The sequence below is a fragment of the Raphanus sativus genome, chromosome 5 (assembly GCF_000801105.2).
Source record: "Raphanus sativus cultivar WK10039 chromosome 5, ASM80110v3, whole genome shotgun sequence".
NCBI classification, from domain to species: Eukaryota; Viridiplantae; Streptophyta; class Magnoliopsida; order Brassicales; family Brassicaceae; genus Raphanus; species Raphanus sativus.
Genome location: NC_079515.1, coordinates 26,438,627 through 26,457,792, shown reverse-complemented (window position 1 = coordinate 26,457,792; position 19,166 = coordinate 26,438,627). Strand labels below are relative to the sequence as shown.

Sequence of the window (19,166 nt, the reverse complement as noted above, 5' to 3'; positions counted from 1 at the left end):
TTTAAATTCCTCTTCGACTTAAATACTTGGATATGGTTATGCATATATCTATATACTAGGTAATAACCCGTGCCAGGGTAAGATTATTGATTTTATTATCTTTTTAATAGATATGAATATTCATGTATCCATCGAGTACAGATACACACTTTCAGAATATCAGATTTTCCGAGTTTGAAAATTAGGTCCCGGTTGGGTATTACAAAATTATGGGTCGGGTTCGAGTTGGATCCTCCCTAGTTCGGATGAGTTCGGTTTTGATGTAAAAGAACCGAAAATAATTGAATAACTAATGTATCTGAAACGGGTTCGAATAATAGTACCCAAAGTAACCATATTACTCGATTTGATTCGGATATTTTGTATCCAAACTACCCAAATATACTAAAAATAACAAAAATTACTCATTAGACACGTTTTTTGGATATTTCTATCCAAACTATCATATTTTATCCGAAAATACACAAAAATGATTAATATATCTAATTTATAATTATAATTTTATTTTTAAAATAATTATATATATATAGTTATGAATAATAGTTTTAAGTATTATATTTATCGGATATCTTCGGATACTCATTCGGTTCTCGGTTCAGATCGGGTTGAGTACCGGTTCTTCGGTTTAATATAAAACTCACATATAAGATTCCAAAAGATATGAATATAAAATCTAATTCTACAATAGGATATTAAGATATGATAAAAAAATAACCTAAAACCTACTAATTTCCAAATTAGTGTTGTTCAATATATAAAACCGAATATTATCGAATCGAACAAAAATAGATAATATGGTTTTGTTTTGGTATATACCATACAAACCGAATGGATGTGATTTTATAAAAATCGTAGGATTGAATATGGTTTGATTTATAACCAATTAAACCGAACAAAACCGATCAAAAGTAGAAACATGTAAATATGCATATATTTATAACGACGTATGAATGTAATAATAAAATCAAAACTATAAATGTCAACAATTCACTGCGTGATAAAATAATGACAACATTTTTCATTAGGGACCAAACCACAATGTGCTGCAGACTCTGTTTCTTATTGTGTTCTCATTTATTTATCTTCCCTAATAAAACTCATCAGTACACTCCAAAGTCTTTTCTCGGTCAACTCTCTTCCTCATCTTTTTAATTCCTTTCAGACCAAACAATAAAACTCAAAAGATAAACTGAGAACTCCCCGGCGACAAAAAAACAATAAAAAAATAGTAATTTCTCGTTCTACCCTTTCCCTTCTTTTCCTTCCTCCTCACTTTCTCCGCCCAAATGACCGGAAAATTCAAATGCGGCGAACCAGGTGACTCACCCTCTACGTGTTGCTCTCTCGTGGGTTACTCAAGCAAGTAAGGCACACAACCTACAGCAATATCAAAACTCTCTTCGCTGTCAAGAAGCTCCGTTCGATCTTTGAAGCCAACAACCTCCCACTCTCCACCCAACGCACTCAAGGCGTAAACCCGAACCAGGTCGTACACGTCCCGATCCCTTGCTCTTGCTCAAACGGAACCGGCGTATCGAACCAGACTCCGGTTTGCACCGTCAAGAAGGGAGACACGCTCTTCTTCATCACATCTGAGATTTTCAGAGGGTTGGTTCAGTACCAGAGGATCAGTGACCTGAACAGGATTTCCGACGCAAGCGAGATCGATGTTGGTCAAAGGTTTTGGATCCCTTTGCCTTCCATGAGATCTATATGAATAACATGAACATAATTATCTAATCTAATTAAATTATTGTCTCATTCATCGACAGAGACACTAAAGAGAAGCAGAGAAATCCCTATATAACATACCGACGTGCATTGTATTTTTTGGATCCCCTTGTTGTAACTGTTCGAGCATGAAAAAAATGGTTTGTCATTGAAGCAAATAAGGAAAGAAAGCTAAGAATTAAATGATCCGTTTTTTTTAAATCGCTCACAGAGTGACACGTGGAATAGAGGCTTCTCATGCATTCTCACCAAAATCGTTTAAGGAAAGCTTTAAAAATACTTCTCCTTTAATATATAGAGGATATACGAACTATAAGATGTAGGCGATTAATTTAATGGATTGTTATAAAAAAATTAACGGATTGTTGATATTTTTGTAATGACCAGAAATCACGTCCTAATCAAACCCACATATCTACAAAGTTTAGAACCATCATTTAAATTCAAAGGAAGCTTTAGGTCAATTAATTTAATTACATGTAGTTATTAATTATGAGAAAGATGTGTAAGTAAGAATTAATTATATGTAGTTTTGCGTTAGTTTGTCTCCCAAGACATGAAATAGCTGAAGCGCATTTGGTCCCCTCCCACTAACCAAATGATCATATTGTAATTTTTAATATATAGCTAATTCTTTTATATATTTTCGCAATGTTGAAATATTTATGTTCCGTGTCTGTTTGTGCTTATGATAGATAAATGCAGGTGGTACTAGTTAACTGATTAAAGTAATAGATAAGTAAGATTCCACAAAGTTGGCCCCATGTAATGCACCAAAACTCAACAAACTTATGATTGTTTTTTTTTTCATGAATAAAATAATTAAAATATTCTCAAATATTTTTAATACTGTATATGGTTGATGGTAGATAAATCTTTGCATATACTAAAATCTGGACTTTTGATTTGTATAAGTTTAATGTTTAGCCTAAGTATAACCGCAAAAGAACACTGTATTTTTAGCTAGTTCATATACTAACTAGGTTATATATACACATGCATGTATAAGTATAATTCCTAATAATGATTCGCTTGAGTACTAAAGATACAAAAAAAATCAACAGAACAAAAGAAATTAGTCAATCTGCAACCAAAAAATAATAATAATGTAGAAAAGCTGGAGATAAATGATAAAGTGGAATGTGAAGACATGAAGATGGCATGACTCTTTGGTGAGTCTCACTTATCTTTTACATTTAGTTGTCTCACGTCCTTCTTCTCTCAATGCACGAGGCAGTTTCACTTCCTTACGTCTATTTTAATTCTCATCTTTTCTTCTTCTTTTGAATGTTTTCATTATTCTTTATCAAATTGCGAATACAAATAAAACAAAACTTAACACCTTTTGATTCAGCAGACAAACAAAACTTAAAGGAGTATTTTTTTACTACTTTAACACATATTATACATATATGTTATCTAGAACAAATCGAAAATATCTATATACAGCAAGTTCATTACTAAATTAGTGACCATCCACGAATTAGAAGAGAATATACCAATATGCACCATATCTCTTGCTCTCTATGTGCCAACTTTGCAAGAGGATAAATTAATGAAGACAGCTTGCAATGATTCTATATCCTTGTTGCATCTGTATGTATTAAATTTTTGTACACCACTAAAAGCCCAATACTCGTGGATCGGATGAAATTTACTTTTTCGATTTAGGAAAACCAATTTTCTAAATAAGTTACTATTTATATTGGGAAAAAAAAATCGAATTTTTTGAAACGGTATAAATATGGGTCTAAGAGTTTGTAAATTATTATCAGATCAATAAAAAAAAAACTCTAAACGGATATTTGACTCAATACGTTTTGTTTTCTATTCTTCTTCTAAATCTAATTTGTGGCTGTTTACAGCAATCATGTATATGATAAAAACCTGAAATACATTAAGAAAATAATGTTAATTTTTGTAAGCTTAACAAAAATTTGTTAACTATAAAGAGGACAGGACATATACGTGGACCGATCATCTTTAGAAAAACATATTAAACCTTAAATAGATAAGCCCTTGGGTTTTTGCTGCACGATCTCACTTAGGTTTATACTATTAGTTAAGCTATATAGAGAAATAGAGTCAATGGTGTATGATTACAACGAATAATAGCCGTCGGATGCAGACATGATATGGAAGTGATCTAATAGGGACAATAAAGAGATAGAGAGCTGAAACTTAACCGAAAGGGTTAGAATTTTGTACAAATGCGTGCGTCAGGGACTCAGAGTTCGAACACACGAGTCTTGTGCTCTCTTTTAGATTCGGCCCACATGCGGGCGACTAAGCCGCTGAATGTCAGACACGTGCACATAGCTAAATCGTATTGGCTGTGGTCCTCCTTCGTATTTGTTTGACGTGGTTCGCAGTTCCAATCTTTTGTACATCGCTCCTTAGCTGGACGGAATGTGGACCCCTAACAGAAAAAATAAACTTTTTTCTTTTGTCAACAAACAAGGATAAAACTATTAAAAACCAACTGCGTATGATTTCTTGAGTACAATTTTTTTATGAGAAAATGATATTCAATGTTTGTATATAGGTAACTTTTTCTACACAACATAAATATATTATCATATCTGTTTAAGCGGATATATCCACGTTATCAGATTTTGTTATGTTTATAACCTAGTTTTTTGTTGGTTACAAGCTAAACGCATTAAGTATTTAAGTATTTAACCAATTTAACGGACCTAGGTAATGTCCTTTTTCAGAATCTTTGTTAAGAAGGCCTAAGTTTCTTCCTTCTTACTAATCTCTTGTGTCTTTACCCTTGACACATATCCAATTCGTCTACATATACTTCTCTGGATTAACATCTCCCATTACATTAAGTACATGTATCAAAATGTGGTGACAGTGAGACTAACCACTGACAAGTGTTATCCCACGAGATTCCAAATTAGCCACCAATCTAGAGTAGATTCTGATGAATCTCAAAATCCATTCAGAAATTAGAGATGATTTATATTAACATATCGAAGTAAAAATAAGGAAAAGAAGTTGTTTATCGATGATTTCCGTTTGAAAAGAATGTATATTACTGAGCTTCTGGTTTATACAACTACAGTGAATGAACAAAGGGTATAAAAATACAAGTGAACACGAAAACTATTTCAGTATAGCTTTGATGTATGAGACTTGAAGTGCTCCTCTCCTTTTCATTTGTTGTTTATCTGGGTAATGTGATATACGATGAGTATCTGATGTTTTGAAGACATTTTCTAATGCTCAACTTCTTTTTACGTTTTGACTTTTGACTGGGTTAGTGTTAGTCGAGATTGACTTTTTCTGTGCTCAGGATGAATCTTTATTCTTCATGAACCTATTATATTCTTCTCGAATTTGTGGACTATTGAGTCGGATTCTTAGACAAGGTTTGGAGTAGGGTAAAACTGGGTAAATCCGATCTCCAACAGATTTTACTTTCTTAAGTATTGCGATTGTTCTTATCACTGTGAACAGTTATTAAGTTAGATGAGTTTTTCTGTAATCTCTTCCAACTTCGATAGGGAATATTGTCCCTAATAGTCAGTCTGCTAATAGTAGTGAAATGGATAAACCACACCGTTTCATGATACCGAAAGCCTTAAACCCTGCATAAGAAAACAATGGGGTGAGAAACAATCAAAGACAAAAACCCCTAGCTAATCCTTATTCACATGTGTGTGAGAGCCCAGCGTACAGGCCTCATTAGCTTCTGTGTGAGTTTGAACCCAATTAGGCCCATTTTAGATATATACGGGCTTTACGTATCAACAACGGGAACAAAAGAAAAAAACAGAAACTGGACAGAAGCTGAACAGATAATAAACAGTTACAAAACACAAGTTATTTATCCACCTCTCATTTCGAATTAGTCAACGAGCTTATCTGTTATTCTCTACATAACAGAAGGATAAAACCGTAAATGTATAGTGAGTTTTGAAAAAAAAAACACGTGTTTGGTTCCAAGTTGCTACTTGTCCGCTCCTAGGGTTTGGTTTCTATGTCTGCTCACTCCATACCAATCTTCTCTCGATTTTTTTTGCACGGAGGAGAAGAAGATGAAGGCTTCCATGAAGTTCCGGGAAGAGAAGAAGCCTCTGTTCAGAGCCAAGATTCCTCTGAGCATCATAGGCCTACCCTTTCAATCCGGAATCGTCGCCGGAGAATCCAAGGAGCTGAGCCTCAACCTCTCGACCTTCTTCGAATCAGGCCCTTCTCTCAAGATCGCTTACCGTCCCAACGACTCCTACAACCCTTTCTCCCTCGTCGTCAAAACCGGAACCGGATCCTTCGGCTCCCCGATCTCCACCTCCATGCTCATGAGCGCCGAGTTCAACCTCCTCGGCCGGCGAAACCCTAGCTTCATGATCCACTTCAAACCCCAATTCGGCGACTTCTCGATCAAGAAATCTCACTCTTCCTCCTCCTCTGGATTCGGATCCAATCTCAACGGATCCGTCTCGGAGGAGGATTCGTCGATCGAGGTCGTGGATTCTCCGGCGGAGGGTTTCGAGAAGGTGACGCTTTTGCAGTCGGCTTCGGCGGGAGATATCGCGGGGTTGTTGTCTGGTGTTGAGGTCGCGGCGAGGACGTGTTTGCCTGTGAGGGGACGCGCCGTTGTGAACTTCAGGTGGGGGGTTAGGGTTCCGACGGAGATGAGACGGGAGTTTGATCCGACGGCTGCTGTGGTTTCTCTGAGGAGGTTTCCGTTTCTGGTGATGGATAAGATTGGGATCGAACACGTGGAAGGTAAAGAGGTTGATAATAAACCCGCGGGGGATACTACTGGTGTTGATTTGGGGAAGGTGCGTTTGTTTATGGAGGAGCTTCGGTCGGAGAACAGAGAGTTGAAGAGAGCTGTCGAAGATCTCAGGGGAGTGATGATGATGTCGAACGTGTCGCCGGTAGTAGATTACAGATCTCACTCGTCAAAGCAACGCGAAGCCGAGAGGAGCAATAGCAATAGCAAGAACAACAGTGGTAGAGGGAGAGCTGATCGGTGGAGCAGCGAGAGAACGGCGTCGGATTGCGGAGGGAAGCAAAGCAAGGAAGAGGGTGACGTGGCGGAGGAGCTGAAGAAGGCCTTGAAAGGAGCTTCTTGATGGTATTTGGTTACACTCGCTATGATCTTGAGAGGTGATAAAAAAGCTTTATTCGAATTGTTGTACTGCATTCTGTCTTCTTAGTTTTATCTATGCCTTTTGTATATATGCATGCGTTAAGTTACTGCTGGATTTTGGAAGATTTTCAGAACTTGTTTTGGGATAATTCAAAGCAATTGCAAGAGTTTTAGTATGAGATTATGTTTTGAACTAGAAATTGCTTGGTCTAAATCAGTTTAATATGTTGGCAGTGAGCTATGAGCTTGATTTTATTAGAATTAGAAGGATTATATATAGATTTGGAATAGTGCTTGTGGTTGTGTTGATTAAACAAAGGAGGAGATTTTACAGTCTGGAGGGATCTAGAAAGCTATCTTCAAGCAGTTGATCAGACACTATGACTAGGATGTGAAAGAGTTCCATTGGAGTTACTACTGGTCATGTTCAGTCCTAACAGGATGTCTAGTCGTGAAGATGTTTAGTTGTATGATGATGATGAATCTGGATGAATGTTGAGTGCTGATTGCTAGCAAGTCTGATTCTAGAAGAAAAGCCCACCAAACTTTTAGAGCCTCAAGAAATAAAATTAAGGCCTGGGCCTTTAGTTTGGTTTATATTGTATTAACTTTATTCCGTACAATCCAAAATTAAATATAATTACCAGAATTGGAGACTACTTGATTGGAGCATTTCGTTCCGCATTTGGTTCCAAATCAGTAATCGGTCCAGTACCAGTTGTCATTAGCCTGGGCCCACTACACGATTTCTCAATTGGTGCGCCTTGTAATAACACTAACATAATTATTTGTCCGACGAATAAAAGAAATAATCAGTCACAAAGGTTTCTTCTTAGTGGAAGCCAACGATTTGCAGCAGCCGAGGAGAGATCATTTGGGACAAAAGTGACAATAACCAAAACCTATTCAATGGCAAAACCGGAAAACGAAGAAAACAACCAAACATGGACCACATGGGAGGAGCTCCTCCTCGCCTGCGCCGTTCGCCGTCACGGCGTCGACTCGTGGGACTCCGTCGCCGCCGAAATCAACAAACAAAACTCTTCTTCTCGCACCCTCACCGCCTCCGACTGTCGCCGCAAATACAACGATCTCAAGCGACGATTCTCCCCCGACGAGGGAGAAACCGTCTCCGAGATCTCTTGGTGGCTCGAGGAGCTGAGAAAGCTCCGCGTCGATGAGCTCCGACGCGAAGTCGAACGTTACGATGTATCCATTTCGTCTCTGCAGATGAAGGTGAAGAGATTGGAGGATGAGAGAGAGAAGGAGGAGGCGGAGAAGGTGACCGGATCTTCAGATCTGGTTAAACCCGCGGAAACCGGGGAAAACCACGACGTTCCGGTTATCGAACCGAACCGGGAAATCGATGAACCAGTTAAAGAAGAGCCGAACCGGATCGGGGGAGATGGAACCGAGGAGAAACCGGTTAGGGAGGATTCGGGTAGAGGAAGCTGCGAGAGCGGGGCGAAGGACTCGGAGAGAGGTGACTCAGTAGTAAGAGAGGGAAACGAGTCGCCCGAGTTCGTTGAGGCGAAAGAAACGAGTGACGTGCAGAGCTCGGCGAGCTTACCGAGAAAGGAGGAGACGGTAGGACACGACCAACCGGATAACGAGGATCAATCTCTGGCCGTTAATAGGACTGTCGTTGAATCTGGGCCGTTGATTGATTTCATCGAGATTCTTCGCTCGCGCCCCATCGGCTCCCACTTTTGGCGCCGGCTCGAGAGCCAGGTAACGAATTAAGAGCCATATTATTTTTTCAACAGTTCCTATTTTGTTTTTTTTTGGCAGAATTAATGTGAAAATAATTTAGGTGAGTATGGTCTCTATCCTATTGAAAACATTTCTTTTTAATTGAAAATAAATGTTTTAGAAAAATATTTATCTCACATAGATATTATATTTTAATAATATTTTTACAAATTTATTATTATTGAATAATAGTTTATTATGTTTTTTAAACTGAAATTAATTAATGTTGATCTAACATGACAATATATTTATGATAAAAAGCTAGTAATATATGATGCGCTTTGTATTTTAATCAAGTCTTAAGGAGAGTCTTTATTTACTTGTTTGATTCTGAAGCTGCAGGAAACACCCGAGTACGAGAGAATAATAAGGCAGCACATAGACTTGGACCAGATTCGAACTCGTGTGGACGAAGGTTATTACCAAAGCTCCAAAACCAAGTTCTTTCGAGACTTACTGCTACTAATCAACAACGCCAAGGTTTTCTACGGCGAGCGTTCTCCCGAGTCTAATTCCGCAGCGCAGCTTCACGAACTCATCAAGAAACAGATGACTACTCTCAAGACCTCTAATCAAACCTCACCACCAAAAGATGAAGAACCCTTGGTGACGACATCCAAGGAGGAACTCACACTGTTGTCTCTGAAGCCAAAAGTGTCCGTGTCTGTTAAAGCTTGTCGGAAACGCAGTTCCTTGGCTGTTAGATCTTCTACCACTGAACCGTTCAAGAAAAAGACTAAAGTAGTTCCAACAACGGATGAGAACGAGAAGAAGCAAGTTTCAGAGGCGGAGGAGGAAGATGAAACCACTGACAAAGATGATGAGGAACCTATAGTTTCCAAGAAGATGCCTAGAGGAAGAACAACAACCTCATCAGCTAAAAAAGTAGGAACAAGAAACGTTAAGACCAGTTTGGATGATGGTGATGTCTCTGAGCAGAAGAAAAGTGATCAAGAGAAGAAGGGTAAGAGCACAAAAGTTGGCTCAAAAAAGCAGAGTGCTGCAAGTTTTCTTAAGAGGATGAAAGGGGCTGAAACTGTGCCAGAGACTGTGAAGGATGATTCCTCTAGTGGAAAGAAAGGAGCTGAACAGAGGAGAAGTAACGCTAAGAATGAAAAAGTTGTTGCAGGTCAGAAACGAACGCCAGCTGCAAAGAAAAACACTAGCGCAGCCTCTAAAAGAGAAGCTAGTGAAAAGGAGGAAGGTTCTTCTACTCGCCCAAAGAAGCGTACAAGGAGGTTATGAGTCATCATCATTACACGGCTTAACTATCTTATATAAGTCTCAAGAATCTACTAACAAGTTTATAAGGCAGCAAAACATATGTTCAGTGACACTAAAAGATCTGAAACAAGTTTTATAAGAGAGTGTTCTTGTCTTGATTGTTGTCATGCTTCTGGGTCTTCTCAACATCCTACTGCATTTTAGCCTTTCCCTTATCAAGTCTCTTGATGATAGGAATCCCACTGGCAGATCTTCCAACCTATCAGAGAGTCGCAATGAAGCAATAGAAAGAAACTTTTGAAAAGCGCTGTTTGCAGCAAATATGTACCTCTCTAATTGGCTTCTTGACTCTAGCTGTAGTGGTTGCGTTCAGGATAGTTTGGCCTGGTTTAAGTAAGCAGTTGCGTGTTGTGAACCCGGGATGTTGTTTTTGCCATATAATCTCTTCCCTTGGAAACTGCCAATGAGTTTTTGAGATCAATGCTTTGCTATCAGATTCTGATCAAAAACTTGAAGTAAGAGATGTAACAGTTTTTGATATCTTACATATCTAATATCAATCCAGTCCAACGGGTCGTACACTTCCTTTGTGCTTGATAGAGTCACCAGCTGGTGCATTTCCTGTTATGAAATTGGAAGCTATGGTTTGTTAGAATGGCAGAAGAGACCTAACTTGATGCACAAGACACAAAGGAAACGTGAAGAATTACCGTTTCTGCGTCATAGGCTTTGATTCGGAATGTAACGAGATCGTCTTCACCGTCTATACTTATAGTGATGATGTTGTTAACAAGAGACTCTGGAGAAGCACGGCCCCAGCTTGGGAATGGTAACTCTTCAGGAGTAGTAGTAGCACTCGCTTCTGCCTTCTCATTTTGGATCTTTGCATGAGTAGCTTCACTCGGTTCAGCCGTTTCTTGTTGGATCTTTGCTGGAGCTATGTTGAAGCTTTCTTGCTAAGCAAGCAGAAAACGAATTGATGTCAGAACCTACAAGTTTTCAGCTTTTGGGACTTGGAAACAGATTATGTCAGGATTTACAAGTTTGAGTACGTATTGATTGTTCACTATCAGACTTGGCTTTGGTGCTTCTCCTTCCACGGAAGTGCTCTTCTGTTCTTCAGCGTCAGTGACTTTCTCAGAAGAAGCCAGTGAAGTTCCCCTAAAGAAACAGAGAGATTGAAAAATTAGGTCAAAGGAGATCACTCACTTTCTTGCGTGTAGACCAAGATACCTCAGCTCTTGGACCAGTGTATCACTCTTGATTTCCTCCTGCAAAGCGGTGTGAGTTATGTGGTCGATCTTCAATTCGCTCTTGAGTTCTTTCATGATCATAATCCTTTGCTGAAAAAACAACATGAGCACAACCATCAAGAACGGAAACAACAAAGACATGAAAAAGGTTTAAACCGGTGCTTACGCTTGATATTGTAGAAGACTCTGCCATGAAGGCCTTGAGAACATCGTAGTAAGCGTTGATCTTGAGTTCGTCAAGATCCATGTCCTTGTACTCGGGGAAGAAGGAGTCCTCGTCGTTGTTGTTTAACCTTGGAAGGGTTTTCTCTGCGTAACCTCTCTTCTTGAGAGGGAGTCGAGTTGGTTCGTCTGCAAACGGAATCAAAGATCAAATCACTAACCAAAACCTAAGGTGATCATCCTACTTGAAAACCCTATTTACTAGGGCTTGCGATCGAAATGTTACAAGAACCGCGAGGAGTTTTGTTTTTGAATAGACGTACCGGTGGGAGTATCCGAGTGTTGATCGCTCTGATCCGCCATTCGAGATGGAACAGAGGAATCTTCGAAAGGTTTCTAGCGCAAGAATGTGTTGCAGAGGGGTGAACGAGAGAAGAGCGAGGGGAAGAAACGATTTGTATACTTGTGGAAGAAGGTAGGGCTTGTGTAACGAACTGTTATGGTTTACTTAATGAGTCACTTCGCTATTTTTTACGAGAGTTAATTTTGTTTGGTCAACAAACAAGATAATTAAAATCTGTTTTGCTTATAATATTTGCATTTTTTGGGGATAAAGTTTACTTTGATTCCATTAGATCTCGGGGTAGTGGATATTATAATTATCGTTAGCGATTGGATTAGTCTGGTCCTTAACTCCTAGTTAAAACAATACTAGAAAATGAAAGATTATATGAAAATTCGTCAAAGGTTGGTTTTACTATTACAATGCAGGAGAATAAAATGCTATTACAGAGCTCAAGAGCCCACTGGCTAAGTAGCCAATCTCAAACACAGAGAGGAAACCAACACGAGAAGGGACCCACATGAACATATAAAGTTAGAAGCCCACAAGTAACACAAACTGTTAAAATTGATGGTCAAGCAAAGTGATGAAAACCCTAGACATGAATGAAAAAGCTTCTTGTTCATGGGGAATCACTGGATCAGTTACGTGCACGTCACGTCTGCATGATTTAGCTAGAAGCCAATAAGCAATACAAATATGAATGATAAATGATAAGCTTCTCGTTGATGTGGAATCAGTTAGCTGCTAACCAAGTCTGCATGCTTTCCACTTGCATATTATAATGAAAAGAATCTTGACCCAACATACCTCACCAGGTTTGACTTTTTTACTGGTGCTAAATCCGTTGATGTAACCGCATCGTATTCATATATTTTTAGTCTTCGTAAGTTTACATAAACATATTTCAATATATTAATTTTGGGTCTCGAGCATGTTACATAAATTAAGCTATAATCTGCAAAGGTCAACGAACAATATCTAGGGTTGTGGAAAAGAGACTAGATCATGTACAATTAATTAGCAAAATATATACCAATTAGCTTTTTCTAATTTCCATTATAAAGGCCAACAAAGTTTTAATCAACTGCCTAAAGTCTGGTACGTTGTTTTGAAGGAAAAAAGCTATAAATATAATATTTTTAACTGATCTATGCATATAATATTGTAATGAGAAAAGCGTAGTGGAAGAAAAGTAGCCATTAGAACTCATATTTAGTTGAAATATAAAACTACACAATCAATCGAGGCTTTATGTATTATCATCTAGGAAATGACGAAATGATCATAATAACATTTGACAAAAGGAGTCGCATGTACGGCGGGCGCGAATGCTTAAATAAAGATAATGAAATACTACTAAATTGCAAGATCGTTGTTGTAAATACCATTAATGACATATTTCTTCTTAAAGTAAGTACTACTTAAGCTAATATGTTGCCATGTTGCATACAATGTGACACAGTAGTTTTTTAGGAGAAAGAGTGTTGGGAAACTTAAAAACCATTTCATAAAATTTATGTATTCTTACAGAAAATCATCATATATGATTATACATTATAGTAACTAACCTTCGTCTGATTTGATGTTTATTAAGCTGTGGAAAAATGTACATCCACATCATCTACGTACAAGCACACCCCAATCATGGAGGGTTACTTCTCCAACACTTTTAATATTTTAAGGTAAATAAATACAAGCATTTGGTGAAATGAGTATTGCAATTACACGGAAACACCACAATATCTTCCTATAAAGTCCGAAATTAGGTGAAAATTGATCTATGGGTAGTTGACAAGGCACAGTGAATTGTGCTTTAGATACTTTTTACCGAGATTTGTTCGATCCTTAATAGCTAATACTAGTGTCTTATTCACAAGTCTTACAGGCATTACCTATAAATGCACAATATGTATGTTGTTACCAAATACTAATCAATCAATATACATATGTTAACGGTAACTATTCACAAAGTAAATCTTATTTGGTAAATTATGTTTTGTGTTTAAGACTATCGCACTTCCAAGTTCCAACAGAGGTATTTTCTTCTGAAAAACAGAGGTATTTTCTTGTCTTCCAATTTTGTATTTTGTTAATTTTGTTTCTTTCTAAGAAATATTGATTCTGATTTATGTTAATTCCTTGTTTAATTATTGTCTTTTAAACTCTTTCAAGATTTGGTATAGTTAAGTACTAGGAAAGTTGAATATAGTTTACCGAACACTAATCAAAACTCACAACTTAACTAGATGTGCCCAATTAGATGGACAATAATATTTATTGTTTTTACAATACCATGTTTCACTGACTACCCCAAAAGTTCCAACTTCTTGCACATTACCACCAAAACTTTCAAGTTACACATTTCCCCACCTTGTGGCAATATTATCAAATCAAACTAGCTAAGATTTTACAACATGATTATTAATTAATGAGACAAAGGTGAAAATCTATTATGTTTCACAAACCCCTTTCTAACATTTCCTGAAACCTCCTGTAAGATTCGACTTTCTCGAGCAAGAACTTCTCATGGCAATTAGCAATGAACATATCGGCCAAATGATCAATATCATCATCATCGTTGGCTCCTTCATCATCTCTTACCTCTTCCAAATCCTCGACCTTCTTGTGCTCTAGCCACTCGAGGTAGCCAGAGAGGTGAGACTCATCATCTTCTGCACCATTGATGTCAGAGACAGAAAAAGGGAAAGGTTGCGGCACAGGAACAACATCAGAGGAACACCAGTTGTAGTGCATTCTAAACGATCCGAAGAAGATCTTGCGTTGATTCTTTGAAGCCTTTCTTGGATAAAACATCGTCAGCTTTCGTTTCTTGTTGTTGTTGTGTTTAGACATCTCTAGAAAGATTGATTTAGCTCTAGAGACAGCTCTAAGGAAACGGTAGAGAGGGTGTGCAAGGAGATTTTGGATTAGGGTTTTGAGTTTCATGGACGGTGTTGAAGAAGAAGAAGAAGATGATTTGAGCTGCATGACTTCAACACTCAAGAGAGAGACTCTTTCTCACACTTATTTTGTGTGTTTCTTTTTTTTTCGCTATGCATTGTAGTGATCAAGACTCGTGGGGCTTTATAAAGGATTTTCTTGACTTTTTGGCCACTCATTTCCTTGTTATTTTCTGAATAAAGTTCTTGGACTAGTGGCCGTTTTTGTAATTTCCTTTTTTCACGAATATGATTTTTTTTTTTTGTAACATGATTGTAAATTTCCAAAGAATTTCCACGAATTAAAGTGGATTGCTTATTTGGGATGTTATTTTCTAATCCCTAGCGAGAAAATATTGTTATAGAATTATTAAAATATTTAAATGTGAAGAAGATCTTGATAAGCTAATATTTAGGTGTGTTTTGTGTTATTTATCGATTAGGATGGACATGCAAAATAAATTGTGAACCACATACACGTAATCTATTTATAGATACAATTTTTTTTTAGATATAATTTTTTATGGGCCTTCTTTTATTATATAGCATAAAAACCAAAAAAAAAAAAATAATTCTGATTTTACAATTTTACTTGTTTTAGGAACGAAAAAAAAACAAATTATGTTAATGTGTGGTGCAACACAAGAAGTAGAGTGAACCACAAAAGGGTTGGCTGAGGACTGAATTTTTAAAATCCTAATTAGGTATCGGGAAGAGCTCAAAGTCATTAAAACATTGCGTAAGGTTAAAGAAACCAAACACTTCATCTAATCTATTAATTTAGGGTCCTATTTGAATTCTACCATGGCATACTTTTAACTTGGACCCATTGAAAATGTTGTGACTTATCTATTAATTAGCCTTCCTGTTATTTCTATATATCTTATTAACTAACATTCCTATTATTTTGATAAATTAGTTTTTATTAAATATACACTTTATCTCAATCCATTATTTAGTTAATCTATTTAAACCAAGTAAATAAATATTGTTTGACAATTCAATAGATACGAGCACTGAAGTTTGTATTCGGTAGACCGAAACATATGATTTTTTATTTAGTGTTCCTCTAACTAACATTATGTGAATCAGAAAAACATGTTTTATTATAGAATGATTCCCATATACATCATGCTAACTTTTTACTTGAAATTCTACCATATTGTATATGGTATAGTGTATATACGGAGTTTCATTGTATATAAAATGAAACTTTAAGATATATGATTCAAAGAACTCATATATGTTCATAACCAACGTGAAAACGTACTAATTCAAATAAAGGGACATGAATCCATGTTTACTATTCAAAGTTTTACATGATTATTTGAAATTACTTTATACAATATATATATATATATATATATATATATATATATATATATATATATTTTCATCTAAAATTATTTTAGGGTTTGAAATCACATATCAAAATCTAGGTACATAGGAATACAAAATTAGCAGATATTTTATGATTTAGTATATAACTTTGAGAATGCCAATTTTCTAAACATATTTAAAATATTAAGGCATTCAGAATCACAAAAAAAAACCAGAAAATGTAACAAAAATATAGCAACCTAAATCATAAACAAAAACGGAAATCTTTATATCTCTATTTAGACTCACGCTCTTAATTGAATTTGAAGTTTTATCGGGTTCTTATCATTGTTATTTGAAACAAATCAAAAATCAAAATAATTCAATCCAAACCAAACTCGAATTCATAAATAACCGAACGGTTACTATATATTTAAACCAAAAATTAAAAACCCATACCTCAACCAAAACCAAACTGAAAATCAGAAAATACAATCTGAAGCAAACCGAAACCAAACACACATGTCTTATTAATAAACAAATATACATGTTAATAAATTTGGTAATAAAAAAATAAAAATCCGCGCTTTCAAAGCGCGGATAAAACCGCGGGTACTATCCTAGTATGATTTATTTGTGGTTGTATTTATATTGTTTTGTAACCTCAGATTCCCACCACTTCATGTTTCAGTTCTGTTAATATTTGATTTAATCTACTACAAGCGCAGACAACCTTTTTTTTTTTTTTGCTAAAGGATTAAAGCGCAGACAACCTTCTGATGAATCTATAATATTTTATAAACTTGATATAAATATATAAGTTATTGCTTGTGGAGTGTGTTTGGTGATTTGAATAAGACCAAACCCCACCCTACAACTTATAGTAAATCTTAGTTTATACACTGTTCTTAACTTCAACCAAACTCCCACATTTCCCAAACTTAGATCGGATCAACAACATTGATTTATTCTACACTTCCATTTTTCTTATCATAAAAGATGGAAAATATATCATAAATAAAGCTTCAAAAATTGTAGGCAGAATGCCGAAGTATATATGACTTACTCAAAGGTTGTTTTGTGATATCATCCAAGAAAAAAATATATGAATTTATTTATTTTTACTATATTAATGGTTGTAATTAATTATGGCTTAATATTGATTAATTGTTTTTGTTGGCTGGTGTTCATTTGGATCTACAAATGGATTAAATTTAGGCAATCGTATCAATGCAAATTAGGCCAAAGGTCCTTGTCGTCATGGAATCTTGGACCAGTTGCAGGAATTTTTAGGGGTTCTTGAGGCCAAACAAATCCCAATAAGCACATGTCTTCTACACACAATCATATATCGTTAACTGCATATACATGTATTAGCTAGTAAGTGATTGATTCTATCAAACTGAAATCAAAAACACACATATTAGTAAATTATTAATTTTGCTAATACGCAAAATTTCATCCAATATTAATCCAAGTCTCAGGTATGTAAAATTCGAATAGGAATTTTGTGTGTAATACGAATTGGTTTACTCTACGACGATTTCACAAATTTAAATTATATTTTTTTTCTAAATAGATAGCATTACCTTTTTTTGTGGATGATATAAATAAATGATTTGTCTGATCTTCATTTTTCAAATAGCCGCGAACGGCGCATAAGGCTTAAGCCTCGCTGAAAACCTCAAAGACCGAGGATATATAAAACAAAATAAACTATATCTTATAACTAAATATATGAAATCCAATGTGCACTGGTCTAAAGATATTCTTTTGAGAAATATTTTTTGTAGACTTGGAAAAATAAATTTAGACAAGAAATCAAAGTGGCTGATTTGCGGTTGATCGGCCACCTTAATCCCTGGAGCTTTTGTCTTTCTTACACAGTTACACTAAGAGACAGGCCAAACTACACATGCAGATCACATCTACTTTTTAAATTTAATTTTTATAATCAATCTTTTTTTTTTTTTTTTTTTTTTTTTTTTTTTTTTTTAATATTAATATAATAATTTCAACCCGTTGAAACGGGAATTTAGGATCCGGTTACAAGCCCAACTCGAACAAAAGTTCCTAAGTCAATATATTACAAGCTACCTTCGCCCACCCACTAAACCAAGCACAATCCGATAGCCCGTTTTTAAAATTCTTAAGACCTGTTTGCCGTTCTCAACCATTGACGTTGCTTATGGGACCGTGAGGTTCTCCTCATTGCTTCGGATGCCCGGAACTCCTATACCGTCTTTAGTGTAGCTAGCTCTCAGGGATCTCCTTGGAACTCATAACTTTCACCACCATTTAACACCGACGCAATAGAAGAAGAGATTAGAGTCATACCAAGTGAAAATCGCTCCAATCCCTCTGCACCTTCTAGCACGCCAAGCCATTCGGAACATGGAGCCGAAAGGGCTCACAAGACCAAGCGGATAACTACAAACTGGGCACGAGACAGCCACAACCAAACGAAGCCGAAGAACACTCTAAGACCTGCAAAAGCAAAGGGTAACGACACCACCGCGAACACAAATATGCCCACGGCGTCGGGAAATGTCACAACCACCGATCAAGCCACCGAGGGAGGAGATACTCTGCTGACAAAACAGAGACACACAAACCACTCGTCGATCGTCTCATCCGAGAACCGGACAAAGATAGCCTAAGCCGTCAGAAGCTAATCTTGTGGCAAGGAGAAGCTTTGAAAAAAAACACACACAAGAGTGAAACAATCGGGAGCAAGTCGACACAACTCTCCAATTGACGGCAACCAAAGGACGGGAAGAAGAACAGAGATTGAAAGGAGGACCACAACATCGCCTTGAAGACGCCATAGACGACGTATCCAACACCGCTCCGGAACAGCACCTCACGGAAGAACACCCCGAGTCCTGACACACGCCAGCTACTAGAGGCTACTAACGCCTTTGAGAAAAGGGACTCCAAAGCTCTCAAGAAGAAGAGGTCAGAGCCGACTCTGAACTAGACGCCTAGGAGAGAGCACAGCTCCGCCTCCACACTCCCCTTACCAGCAGGGAACCACCGGCAAGCCCATCCAATCTGCCTCCACACGCAGCTGTCTCCACAAGGGGCTAAAAGTACCCCTCACAAAACCCTAAAAAATCCGACTTCACCAAACGCGAGCTCACAGACCCCGTGTCGAGGCTCCACCACCCAACAAGCTGCACCAACGCCGGAGCTTCCCTGCAGTAAAGACGGCACCGACGAGCCTCCAGGAGCAGAAACATCGGACAAGACGAGGAGAGGGAAAGATACGAAGGTGAAGCAAAGAGAAAACAGAGATGAGGAAGAGAAGGAACCTCCGCCGTCGAGCG

At 37.1% G+C, this 19,166-nt stretch overlaps 3 protein-coding genes across 4 annotated transcripts; 2 read left to right on the top strand and 1 right to left on the bottom strand.

Annotated features, from left to right (window-relative positions):
- Positions 1–5,700: 5,700 nt before the first annotated feature.
- On the top strand, positions 5,701–7,020 carry LOC108862388 (uncharacterized). The gene has a single exon (XM_018636497.2). It carries the CDS (start codon positions 5,781–5,783, stop codon positions 6,822–6,824), a length of 1,044 nt encoding a protein of 347 aa, XP_018491999.1. The 5' UTR covers positions 5,701–5,780; the 3' UTR covers positions 6,825–7,020.
- Positions 7,021–7,564: 544 nt separating this feature from the next.
- LOC108862384 (uncharacterized) lies at positions 7,565–9,973 on the top strand. Of its 2 annotated transcripts, none has more exons than XM_018636490.2 (2): positions 7,565–8,572; positions 8,930–9,973. In XM_018636490.2, exons 1-2 carry the CDS (start codon positions 7,751–7,753, stop codon positions 9,836–9,838), a joined length of 1,731 nt encoding a protein of 576 aa, XP_018491992.2. In that variant the 5' UTR covers positions 7,565–7,750; the 3' UTR covers positions 9,839–9,973. The 2 variants fall into 2 exon arrangements, with proteins under 2 accessions (XP_018491992.2, XP_018491993.2); XM_018636491.2 differs by having other exon boundaries at positions 7,570–8,572; positions 8,936–9,973.
- A 3,837-nt stretch (positions 9,974–13,810) lies between these two features.
- LOC108860021 (uncharacterized) lies at positions 13,811–14,631 on the bottom strand. Its single transcript, XM_018633926.2, has one exon. The coding sequence runs from the start codon at positions 14,564–14,566 to the stop codon at positions 14,036–14,038; it is 531 nt and encodes a 176-aa protein (XP_018489428.2). The 5' UTR covers positions 14,567–14,631; the 3' UTR covers positions 13,811–14,035.
- Positions 14,632–19,166: the final 4,535 nt, after the last annotated feature.